This window comes from Vidua chalybeata, chromosome 20, assembly GCF_026979565.1.
Source record: "Vidua chalybeata isolate OUT-0048 chromosome 20, bVidCha1 merged haplotype, whole genome shotgun sequence".
Lineage (NCBI taxonomy): Eukaryota > Metazoa > Chordata > Aves > Passeriformes > Viduidae > Vidua > Vidua chalybeata.
In genome coordinates, this window is record NC_071549.1 from 1,176,978 (window position 1) to 1,189,903 (window position 12,926).

At 51.6% G+C, this 12,926-nt stretch overlaps 1 protein-coding gene across 3 annotated transcripts in view; it reads right to left on the reverse strand.

The window, feature by feature from the left end:
* Positions 1 to 1,716: 1,716 nt before the first annotated feature.
* GALNT17 (polypeptide N-acetylgalactosaminyltransferase 17) overlaps positions 1,717 to 12,926 on the reverse strand; it is a 211,827-nt gene continuing 200,617 nt past the window's right edge. For 2 of the 3 annotated variants that reach the window (XM_053961173.1, XM_053961175.1), the window contains 4 exons: positions 11,740 to 11,877; positions 9,923 to 10,018; positions 4,909 to 5,076; positions 1,717 to 4,357 (listed from right to left, as the gene is read on the reverse strand). In XM_053961173.1, coding sequence (XP_053817148.1) covers positions 4,229 to 4,357; positions 4,909 to 5,076; positions 9,923 to 10,018; positions 11,740 to 11,877 — 531 coding nt within the window. In that variant the 3' untranslated portion in view covers positions 1,717 to 4,228. The other variant, XM_053961174.1, reaches the window with a different exon arrangement.

A 12,926-nucleotide genomic window follows, 5' to 3' on the forward strand; every position in this document is an offset into this window, starting at 1 on the left:
ATGGCCATTAGCAGTGGATCAGTGCCCAGATTGCTCCGTGGCCATTAGCAGTGGATCAGTGCCCAGGCTGCTCCATGACCAAGCAGAGGCTTTGCCACTGGGAGTCCATGAGTTTAACTTTCAGTGTTGAAATGAGAGTTTTGTGTGATTTGAGGGCTTAGAGAGAACCTTCTGGATGTTCTGCTCTCTGCCCTGGGCAGCACAAAGCTCCTGCAGAGGAGGAGTCCCTACTGCCTCCAGAGGGTTGTGGTCAATGGCTCAGAGTCCTGCTGGACATCAGTGACCAGTGGTGTCCTCAGGGTCAGATTTGGGGCCCGTGGTATTTAAATATCTTCATCAATGACACATGAAGGCATCAAGGGCACCCTCAGCAGGTGACATCAAGCTGAGGGTGCAGTGACACCCCTGGAGGACCATCCAGAGGGACCTGGACAGCTCCAGGAGTGGCCCTTGGGAATCTCAGGAAGTTTAACAAGGCCAAGTTCAAGCTGGGGCAGCCCCCAGGATCCATCCAGGCTGGGATGAGCAGCTGGAGCAGCCCTGGGAGAAAGCCCTGGGGCTGCTGTGGGTGACACTGGACATGGCCCAGCCCTGAACCCCCAGCCTTGGGCTGATCCCAGTGTGCGCAGCAGGGCAGGGATTGGGATTCTGCCCCTCTGCCCCTGTGCCCAGGTGAGCCCCCACCTGCAGAGCTGCCCTGGGCCCAGCACAGGCAGGAGCTGGAGCTGCTGGAGGAGCTGGGAATGTTCACCTGGAGAGGAGAAGCTTCGGGGTCACCTAACTGTGGCCTTGTAGGGCCTGAAGGAGCTACAGGAAAGATGGAGAGAGATTTTGGACAGGGGATGGAGGGACAGGACACAGGGAATGGCTTCCCATTGCCAGAGGGCAGGGATGGGTGGGATACTGGGAAGGAATTGTTCCCTGGCAGGGTGGGCAGGCCCTGGCACAGGGTGCCCAGAGCAGCTGTGGCTGGCCCTGGATCCCTGGCAGTGCCCAAGGCCAGGCTGGATGGGGTTGGAGCAGCCTGGGACAGTGGCAAGGCACTGGATGGGCTTTAAGGTCCCTCCAACCCAAACCATTCTGGGATTCCATGATTCCATCAGCTCTGAGGCAGACTGAGCCATTTTCCAACATGGATCTTGCCCCTGGGAAAGCCCTGAGGGTGGGAAATGCCCCCCACAAGGGCTTGTGTTTCCATCCTGTTCCATCCTGCAAGATGTGCTCCATCCCGTGGCTCCAGAGCCCAGCAGGGGCTGGATGTGCCCCTGCCCAGGTGACACTCATGACACTCACCTGGTGCCCCCACAGAGACCCTTCCCTCCACCCAGGAAAGCACCAACGTGGTGCTCAGGAGAACATGGGTGGAAGGAATGGGTTCAAGGAGTGCCCCGAGCTCCAGGTGACATTCAGGAACATTTAGGGACAGCCAGCCTGGGCTTGGGAATGCAAGTGATGCTTTATTGACCACATTACATCTCCTTCCAGCTTGTGGGGTATAACTGTTATCCTGGTGAGTGGCAGCAGCAGAGGTGGATGGAATGGCAGTTAATCTGTGCCCACCATCTCTCTTGAATTCTCCTTCATTTCCATTTCTTTTAAAAATGGAAGTTTTATTAAAACAGCAGCACTTTTCTATTAAATGAGTTACACAGAGGAATGACTGCCTCTGTAGCTCAGCAGCAGAGAATCTTTTGAAAATCACTCAAGAGGCAAGGCTCAAACCAGATATTTAATAAGAATCACTTGGAGATCACTTCTTAAAGCAATTAACAGATGATTAGAGATAAGCGAGATGCAACAACGAGACCCGGATCTCAGACAGATTTCTCCCGGGGTCACCCTGCAGTCACCAATGCTGTCAGGACAGAACAGCAGAGCAAATTCCCACTTTTCAGCCTGATTTTGCTCCTGTTTCCAGTGGTTTGGAAGCTGGAGCAGGGAGAAGGGGCCAACAGCTCCCCGGGGCTCTGCCCCAGCTGAGGGTCCTGGAGCCCAGAGTTCATCTGCACCTTCCCTTCCTTGTGCTGAGCCAGGGGCTGCTTTTCCTTCTGGAGCACGAAGGAAAGGCAGGTCTGAGCCTGAACATTCCAAAGGATCCCAGAGCTCAGCAGCAGCAGGATCCTCGTGCTGTCCCGGGGTGTCCTGCACCACCTGGCACGGGGACCGCAGTGGCACCAGGGACACGCGGCCATCGCAGAAGGACCAGGGATGGGCAGGGACTGGGACAGAGCCAGGCCCCCTTGGCCAGGGGCTCAGCACAGCCAGGATGGAGCCCGGGAGCAGCCACACATCCCATCCAGCCCTGCTGCAGGAGCAGACGGGGCTGGGGACCTCACCCCACCACTGTGACATGTGACAAAAGCCATCTGCTGCCACCCTGGGCACAGGCAGGGCTCGAGCTGGGCTGAATTACAGGCAACATCCAGGGGCTGTCTGGCTGCTTGTCCTGACCCACACAGTCTCTCCCTCCAATATTTGCTCTGTTTAAGGGCGTTTTACCAGGGGGACCAGAGCTGTGGGGTCTCAAAGCCCTCAGGGTGTCCTGGAGTCACCAGGAAATTGCTTCTCTTAGAAGGCAGCAACAAAGGCAAGGGGAGCTGGCTCATGCATCCACAGAGTTGTGGTCATTTCGGGTTTGGAAGTGCTCAAATTTATTACACAAGGGATGATGCAACAGCGAAAAAGAGAGCAAAATTCTACATTGACTCTCTACTTGCAGGTCAGGACAACTAAGAGGTTGTACTTCATTGAGGAAGGCAGGGGAAAAAATCAGAGACAGCCCCAGTGGTTGAGGGAGCCTTGTAAAGCCTAAATGAACAATCAATCCTAGGTGATGCTAGTTGCTGCAGAAGGAACAATGAAATAGATCTGCTTCTGTTCAATAAATTACTAAAACATCAGTTATAAACCTGCTGCATGGCATTGGAAATTCAGCTCGTTAAACATCCAGGGAGCTTCATCCTGATGCAAATGGAAGACAGGCATGAGTGCTCTGCAGCAAAGGACTCTGTGCACATCCCAGCTTGGGAAACATATTTACACATCCATCTCATATATTAATCTATTTTAGTGCACCCTAGCCAGAGGGCAGCCAAAGAGGATTATTCTGGGAGAAGGACAGGAGAATAGCTGGTTTCTCCTCCCTGCTGAGCAAAGCCTGTGTCCACCCACGTACAGCAATTCTGCAGGATCCTGTTTCCCTTCTCCAGGCAGCCACACGTCAGGGCCCCAAGCAGAGGACTCCCAGGTGGATTTGGCAGCCAAGGTTTGGTAGCCAGGATTACTGTGAGCCAGAAATAAATCAGGTGAGATCCCTCCACCAGGGCAACAAGCCTGAAGTGGCTTCAGGGCCAAGAATTTCAGCCAAGCTGCCATTTGTTGGTGCCTTGGCCTCCCTCCCTGTCCCTGCCACAGCCCAGGAAGGGCTGCAGCGACTCTGGGGGGACCTTGGCCAGGCCTGAGCAGGCAGGACAGGGGTGCTGAAGCCTCAGAGAACATTCCTGCTGTCGCCCAGAAGGGCAGGCAGACATCCCAGGTCATTCCCAACGTGCCCTTTGGGCTCTCCCAGGAGGGAGGTGCTTGGCCAGCAGCACGTGGGTGATGGAGAGGGGGGCAAGGGGAGGTCAGGGGGTTTACTCCACTGCGTTGTTTTGGGTAACTTCTGTAATTAAGGGTTGGAAAAATCCCTGGGAGCTGCTGGGGGGTGTTTTGCTTCTCCAAAACTCAGGGAAGGGGCTGCTGGATGCAGGGGCAGGAAAGGGAAAAGGGAACAAGGACCCAGCAAAACACCACATCCTTCAAACCCGGCTCCTTTGGGGCTTGGGAACCTTTTCCTCTCCCAAGCTCCTCAGTTTCCACACTTGCCAGGCAGGTCTGTCCAGGGTCGTGGTGCAAACCTCCCAGCTCTTTGGGAGAGCTTGGAGCTGTGTGGGAAAGCAGAAATTCCCTGTCAGTAAATGCTCCCAGACTGCTCCAGCAGGGAATGTGGCACCTCTTGGAGTGCTGGCCAGAGGGAAGAGCAGCTCTGAGCCAGCTCCATACAGCTGGGATCAGCTGGGGGAGACTCACATACGGTAAAAATAAAGCCACAAATGCCCATCTCCCCCAGGTCCTCTCCCAGAAACACAAATAGAGCTCTGGTTGATATTCCATCCTTTCCAGAGGAGTCCAGGAGGATCAGTCCCCGTCAGCCGTGGCTCCAGTCAGACTCCCCTGACTCTTTCAGCCTCTACTTGATGAAGTTTTTAATTGTCCACCTCTGCCCTGTGCAGCTGCGAAGGATCAGGTCAATGCCAGCCATGCCCCTGTTCTCCACCTCCAGGCACCGGCCCGTGCCCTTGTTCAGGATGGCTCCGTTCTGCAGTTAGGGCAGATGGGAAAAGATGGAAAAATGAAGATATTCCTTGCCTGTGAAGCAAACCAGGACCAGGAGGGCAGCCCTGGGCACTGCTGGAAGGGGAATTCAGCTGGGTGAGAAATAAAATAATCCCCCAAATAAATGGAGTGAGCATCCACTGTCCCTGAGGGCACCCAAGGGACACCTGTAACCTTTAAATCCCACAGCTGCTGGGAAGAGGGACCCTTCTGTAAAAGCTGTATTATTTACACTCTGCCTCAGGACAAAAGTGTCTGAATGAATTTCACTCTTTGTCCACAAGAAACAAAGGAATTTGGAAGTCATTGGCAGATCAGACGTAACCAGATCCACATTTCTGCTGCCAGAAAGGAAAACTTTGATTAGAAATTGTCCTGAAGTGCTGCCCTGATCCCTCTTAACCTCCTCCCTCTGCCCCAGGACCTGGAATTCGCTGTGCCACAGCACCGTTTCCCCTTTGTCCCCCCCATCCCTGTGCCCCAGCCAGGCTTTGGGCAGAGCAGAGGAGCCCCCGAGGGCAGCCCCAGACACACCTGGATGAAGTTCCAGCGCTTGTGGAGGCTGCTCTTGACCTTGTCACAGTCCAGCAGCTGCGGGAAGCGGCTCTTGCCCGTGTCCACCAGGCAGCGCGTGTCGGGCAGCAGCGTGGTGGTGCCCAGGGCCCCCAGGTGCAGGAAGCCCTCCTTGGTGTATCGAGCCAGCTGGGGACAGACAGGGGGACAGCAGGGACACCTCAGAGCACTGGCACAGAGAGACAGGACAACACAGAGCCCCTGGGAACACCCTGTGGGGATGCCCAGAGAAAGCAGAGCTGGAAGGAAAAAATCCCAACTTTCTCCAGCCTTTTATCCCTGCTTGGGTTTGGTTTTTTTTCCAGATGCAGGTGAGGAATTGAGACACGGGGTAGGAATAATCCCAAGCCTTAAACCCCTCCTGGAGCAGACTCCTGCAGCCTCCTGGAACGCTGTGGGATGGGGCAGTGCATAGTTTTCCCTGGAGTCCAGCTGGAGCCAGCTGGCCTGGCTGGTCCTGCTGGCCCAGCTCCTGGCGCGCTGGGTGAGCCAGCCTTGGCTGGGCTGCTGCCTCTGGGTGCCTGGCACAGCCTCCAGGGCTCCAACCAGGCAGCAGCACCAGCCAGAGGGGCCAGAACTGGGATGGGAGCCTGGATCTGCCCTCAGGAAAGGCTCAGGATTGCAGCTACCCCCAGCCATTCCCACAGGATCCAACTGCCCAGGGCTGCCAGGGGCTGCAGGATGGGAGCAGCGGGCAGGGGGATGCCCCTGGGGACACCGGGCACACAAAGGACTCCTCCACTTCATGGAATGCCACCAAAATATTTCCCTAAAGATATTTAAATTCTGGAGTGAGGAGAAAGGAACGCCAGTGTCCTGTATTTTATAGTTCAAGGGAGAGATCTCCACAGCTGCTTATTTAAATTATCAATCAGGCCATTATCCAGCAGACAAATAAGGAGGATTCAGCACGTTAATTAACTGAGCATATCTGTGACCCAGATGCCAGGGAAGAGGCAGCAAATCCCACTGGGAGTTTGGATTATCTGGGCTGTAATAATTAAACACTGGAAATCAAGTTAAAACAATGTAACAGGGTTGGACTGCAGCTCATGACCCCAGACCCAGTCAGGGCACCTGGCTCCCTTGGGGTGGGCCTGGCCCTGCTCCCAGGTGCTGCTGGAGTTACACCTGGAGTGAAAATGTTGTGTATCAGAGCAGGCCCTGAGCTCCTCACATCTCCCTGATGTTCATTCACCAGGTGCTCCCCACAGGAGGGGTCAGGAGCAGAGCAAACCTTGATCACAGAATCCTGGAATGGTTTGGGTTGGAGGCACCTTGCAGCCCACCCAGTGCCAGCCCTGCCATGGCAGGGACACCTCCCACTGTCCCAGGCTGCTCCAAGCCCTGTCCAGCCTGGCCTTGGGCACTGCCAGGGATCCAGGGGCAGCCACAGCTGCTCTGGGCACCTGTGCCAGGGGCTGCCTGCTCTCCCAGGGAACAATTCCTGCCCAATCTCCCATCCATCCCTGCCCTGTGGCAGTGGGAGCCATTCCCTGTGTCCTGTTCCTCCATCCCTTCTCCCCAGTCTCTCTCCAGCTCTCCTGGAGCCCCTTCAGGCCCTGAAGTGGTTCTGAGCTCTCCCTGGAGCCTTCTCCTCTCCAGGTGAGGGCCCCCAGCTCTTCTCCCAGCCTCTCCTCACAGGAGAGGTTAATTCCAAGCCCTATTTCCTCTTTTCTTATTCCGCTCCTCTCCAGAGCGGGCCAGGGGCCCTAACCCAGCCTGGGACAGGACAAGAAACAAGGGAAAGACCAAGACAAAGGACCAAAGGAAAATAGTTTAAAACTATTCCCAACCCAAGCATTTCAAAGTGGCTCAGACTGGCGAGGTCTTTAACCCTTTCATCAGTTTGAATGGCCCAAAGCCACATCCCCAGGCACAGGCACCGACTGACAGCCCCAGCCCCTGGAACAGCCTTCCATAAAACCTCATCCAGGAAACTGCACCTGGCCCCATTCCCACCTTCAGCTGTCCCTGGGGGAATCCCGGCATCCCTGGCGCTGGAAAATCCCTCCCAGCCCATCGAGTCCAAGCTGTGCCTGATGCCCACCTTGTCCCCAGAGCACTGAGTGCCACATCCAGCCCCTCCTCGGGCACCTCCAGGGATGGGGACTCCACTTCCAATGCCTGAGCACCCTTTCCACGGGGAAATTCCTGCTGATGTCCACCCTGAGCCTCCCCTGGCCCAGCCTGAGGCCGTTCCCTCTCCTCCTGTCCCTGTTCCCTGGAGCAGAGCCCGACCCCCCCTGGCTGTCCCCTCCTGTCAGGAGCTGTGCAGAGCCACAAGGTCCCCCCTGAGCCTCCTTTTCTCCAGGCTGAGCCCCTTTCCAGCTGCCTCAGCTGCCCCAGGGCTGGGGCTGATCCCCTCTGGCAAAGCTGCACCTCCAGTCCATCTCCTGTGGTTGTGATTTCTGGCTGGCTGCATCTCAGAGATGGCAGAAAGTTAATTAGACATCCCAGCACCTGGGAAATAAAAGCCTTGATGACCTTCATTGACTCTGTTGGAAAATAATTTCGGGTTGTTTAGCTTCCCTTCTGCTCTGAGCAGAACATCAATTAGCAGCCATGAGTAAAATGTTCAGGATTTGCCTTTTACCACAGTTTGATCTGATTAAAGGGTGCTCTTTCGTCACCCCTGCTCCTGCCGTGTCCCCCATGAGCTCACTATTGATGGCTTTCTCCTCAACTTCTTGCTGCTTAAATGGGCAAAACATATTTTATCCCATAATTAAATGAAATGCTCTGCTGGGTGAACATTATCTTAAGTTTTATAGCATTATAGTGCTTTCTATCACCTTCATATATCACCATAGCCATGTCACTGCAATGAGCTATCGCTGCATTATTAGTGTAATACATCATTACAGCAAGGTGCTTCCATGAGGGATTGCCTCAAAGATGAAGCCATCAAGCAGGAAAAAAATCCATCAGCAGCCTCAATATAATTACAGGATAAAAGGACAATGATGGAATCTCATAATGATCTGACCTGGAAGTGAATGGAAGCAGAGAGAACAGAAAGCTGAGGGGAAAATAAGAGAAAAATTCCCAAAAATTTATTCAGTGGGGGATGACTGAGTAAAGGCAAGATCTCACCTGCATTCAGAGCCACCACCCTGAACTGCATCCAGGCTGAACTTAAATCCATGGGCAGTCACAGGAGAGAGCAGAAACTGGGGACAGGACACAAAGTGTCCTGAATGGCACCAATCCCTCCTGGCAGACCCCACATTCCCTCTCTCCCAGCTGGGCAGCCAGAGGGAAGGGCTGGGACTGGATTTAGGAAGAGGGAGGGCTTCCAAGAAGATCCCAGCACCCTGGTGTGGCAGGAGCAGGAGGCGCGGCCCCGCTGTCCCCAGGATGTGCCAGTGCCAGCTGGGACCCCACACCTGCCCCTCTCTCATTCGTGCCCCAGCTGGCAGCGAAACCATTTCTGCATTCTGAAATAAGGAATGTCTGGGGTGTCAGAATGCCTGGGATGGGCCCCAGGATCAAGGAGAGAAGGGGGGATTTTAGGACACCACGTGTGCTTTGGGATATGTGCAACTCCAAAGGAGCTCAACAGCTCCTTGTGGGGTTTCATACACATACAAATAAATAAAAATTAAACTTATATATGTATATATACACAAACCAGAGTTTCCATTGCTTCTAATTCCATTCCCAGCCATAACTTACAACCTGCAGCCCATTAATTAAACAGTTGTAGGGAAAGTCCAATTTCCTTCACGGTGCCACAAAGGCCATTTCAAAGCCTCCGCACTCACTGATAGCTGCTGAAAACCAGCATTTTCCAGGAGTTCCAATAATTGGATGTATCAGGAAACAAAGGAACTGCCAAGAACTGTCTCTCAGCTGAAGAGGGAAGGGACAATGTGGAGAGGGAAGACCAAGAAGGATGAAATGGGCAAGCTCCAGGCAGCCAGCAAAATTTGACTTCAGAACTTCAAGCAGGGAAAGAAAACATTGTTAAGCTTAATCCAAATAACACTGAGGGGAAAATAAATAACCTCAGCCATTCACCCTAAAGCCCAGCGTGAGCAGCCAATGGCTGCCCAATCCAGTTTCTCACACAATAATGCACTTAGAGGCTCAGATTTCCAGCCACAAAGTGCAAAAGGCAGTTGGTGCCATTTAAGAGAAAAATGGTGGTTTTGAGCAAGAGCAGGTTCTGTTCAGCTGGGACTCCATCAGCCCCAGGGACTGGTCTTTGTTTAAGGCCAGGGTAACCCAAAGTGGGATTTTCTCCACCCCACAGCTGCTTCCCAGGTCCTCAAGTTCCCAGCTCAGGCTCAGATGAACTCTGGGATCACTTAGTCCAGGGTGACTGTGGAGTGAGAACAGGATTTTTATGCTTTCCCATTCCTTGAACTGTACATCTTTTTAGCTGAAAATGAACCTCCTCAAGCCTGCTGGGCCCCAGATGCTCCAAAACCTTTGGAGAGGCAAAACAAGTGCTGGAAAACAAATTCCAGCCAAGCTGAAATGGCTCATTACTGCAGCACTAATTGTTTTCTTTACCCCATTAGTCTGGGTTTATTCTCCTGGGTGGAAGAGAAGTAATCCCACAATGGATTGGGTTGGAAGGGACCTTAAAGATCATCTTATTCCAACCTTCCATCCAACTCCCATCCAACCTGGCCTTGGGAAGGAAATTCTCAGATTGTGTCCATGATTATTGTCATCTTCCTTTGTCTGGAAAATTTTCTTTTAAACTACAAATTTCAATTTTTTTTTTTTGTGTCAAATTGCAAAAATTTCAACTTTCCAACATTTTCAATTTACAAAGGTTTCCAGTTTCTTTCAAGGCGTTTCCCTGCAGCTCTGGCAGGATGATAGGAACCCAGAAAACACTGCAGGAGCAGCTGGGAAAACCCCCTGTGATACCCGAGGTGTTTTTAACACTGCAGAGCAAAGGCCACAGCCCCAGGCTGTCCCCTGTGGTGCCACCTGGCCGTGGCAGTGCCAACCTCACCTGTGGGCCCCAGCCATGGCACGGGTACAGTATTGCTGTGTGGTTCTCCTGCGGGCCCTGGTCCAGGCACACGTCCTTGGCCTTATTGTTCCGCAGCTGGGAGGGGAAAAAGGGGCAGAGTTAAGGGGCAAAAAGGGGCAGAGTTATGGCAGAAAGAGGGCAGAATTATGGCACAAAAGGGGCAGAGTTAAGGCACAAAAAGTGGCAGAATTATGGCAGACAAAGGGCAGAGCTAAGGCACAGAAGGATGGAGTAAAGGCACAGAAGGGGCAGAGTTAAGGCACAAAAAATGGCACAATTATGGCAGAAAAGGGGCAGAGTTATGGCAGAAAAAGGGAAGAGTTAAGGGACAAAAGGGGAAGAGTTATGGCAGAAAGAGGGCAGAATTATGGCACAGAAGGGACAGAGTTAAGGCACAAAAAGTGGCAGAATTATGGCAGACAAAGGGCAAAGTTAAGGGATAAAAGGGGCAGAGTTACAGCACAGAAGGGCAGAGTTAAGGCAAAAAAATGGCACAATTATGGCAGAAAAAGGGCAGAGTTATGACAGAAAAAAGAGTTAAGGGACAAAAGGGGCAGAGTTTTGGCAGAAAAAGGACAGAGTTAAGGCACAAAAATGGCACAATTATGGCAGAAAAAAGGGCAGAGTTAAGGTACAAAAGAGGCAGAGTTATGGCAGAAAAAAGGGCACAGTTAGGGCACAAAAAATGGCACAGTTATGGTGGGAAAAGGGCAGAGTTATGGCACAAAAGGGGCAGAGTTATGGCACAAAAGGGGCAGAGTTATGGCCCTCTCTTATCAGAGAGAAGCAGGAAATGGATGCTCAGCCCTCTCTACCCTCTCTAGCTCTCACTGCTGTGTCACCAGGAATAATCAGGAAAAGAAAACTTGCAGAGCACTAAACCTTTCTTTAAATCCAAGGCTAATGATGACTGGTTTTGTATCATAATCCCCATTCCAAGGAGCAGCATTCCTGGCCACAGCTGGCTCTGTGTTTGGTCATGGGTGGTGGGGACAAAGCCAGGTTTAGGCTGCCAGAAATCAATGCAGAACCCCTCAGTTTTCAGTGAAATTTCAGAGTGTTCAACAAGGCAGGGAAAAAAGCCCAACTCGAACAAGGATCACCTTGGAATCATCAGATCCTTGTTCCAGTTGGGCTTTTTTCCACCCCAAACCATTCTGAAATTTCATTTTCTATGAAAATAGAATTTTTTGGGAGGTTTTAGCTTGAAGACCCTAAGTAACTTTGGTAACAAATCTTTCCTAAAATGAATAACCCATCTGGGGTGCCCAGGCTTCGAGGAGCCTACTCCAAGTGCCACTACTCCATCAATTCCATTGCAGCAGAGTATTTGTTATTAGTTCCCATAAATGACGCTTTCTGTATTCCCAGAATGGTTTCAAAGCCAGCAGAGATTGAATTAAGTCCCCTCATTTTATCTTGTCCTTAAGCTGTTGTGACAAGGCACTGAATCCTCCAGAGACCTTGTCAGGAATTAGGCTGAGTTCAAGTCACAGGGTTTTAGAAGATGCCTGTGTATTAAAATTACAAATACAGCTGCTGAATCCATGGAGTCAATGGGAAATATGGATAATTTCTGTCAATTCACTAAATGATGTATTAACATCTTTTGCTTTATACAGTCAAGATCAGCAACAAATCCCCAAACTGGATTTTAGAAGATCCTGGGAGCAGATTTATGCAAATTTAGGTAATTACACAGAAAAAGTCCGTTTTGATTCAGACTCCTCTCCTTTGAGGCTGTTTCTCATCAGGGACTGTAAATATTAGCAGGCTGAGCTCAGGGACTAAATTACCTCTCCATAAGCAATGGTGTTGTTGTATCTCCTCATTTCTGGATAAACATGGTCCAGGTACCACTGGAAATTTTTACACTTCAGGCTCTTCCTCAAGGCTTTCCTCTCAGAAACATCCCCAATGTCAATCCCTGGATTCTGAAAAACAACAACAGGACATCACTGAATGGTCACACTTCCAAAAAAGGTACAGTGAAAGCATTTCCCTGAGCTTTGAGATCCTTTTCAAACTGCCTGGGAACTGCCTGTGGTTGAGTAATTCCAGGAATTCTGGGATGTGGGTCCAGGGCTGAAATCATCAGAAGGAAGATGTGGGTTCCAGAGGGGAGCACCAACTTCTCTGCTGGGTTTTGAGGGCCCCCTTGCAATGGCCATGGGCTGATGCTGGACAGGCCCTTGGGGATAATTTACAAGAGAGGGATAATTTACAAAGGGAGAAGAAAATGTTTGGAGGAAGGTTGGGAAGTGCAGTGAAACTGGGGGGGTCTTCTCCCGATTCTCCTGGTTTGGATCCACCTGACAAAAATTGATCTGTATTTTTAAACAAACAAGGTATTTTTAAAAGATTGCTCCTCCCGTTTGGGTTCTGAGGCATGGGTTTAGCAGCAAGTGGATATCAGGGTTTAAAAGATGGAAATGCAAACCCTGCCTGGGCACTGAGCACCAAACCCTTTCCTGATCCCACTGAGACACAACCCAGAGGAAGGGAGGGGTAAAAGGTGTAAAATAAATGGGAAAAGAATGAAGGAAAGAGAGAAAGGTTTAAGATTCAAATATAGCAGAGGCAGACAGCTGAGAATAAAGGATAAAAATTGCACTAGAAGAAAAGCTGAGGCTGAACCTCAGCAAAAGCTCTTGGCAATTTGGGCAATTCCAGGGGGGAATGGTCTCCCTGGAGACACGGCAGAACCCCACAGCTCTGCAGACAAAGCTGTCCCTGAGGAATAACCCAGCAGGAGCCAGGAGCAGGGCTGGAGAGCTGCCCCCCTTTGTTCCACCATGGCATTTGGGGAGCTAAGGGAAGCCAAAGGCAGGCACACAACAGCCCCTTCTTCCTGCACGTGCCTGGGCTTCTGCTCTGGTCCAGCTCCTGCTCTTGTCTTTCCCAGAGATCATTAAACACAACTGGGAAAGCAATTTTCCATTACAATGCTTGTAATGATCTCCTAATGAATTATTCACTCTGC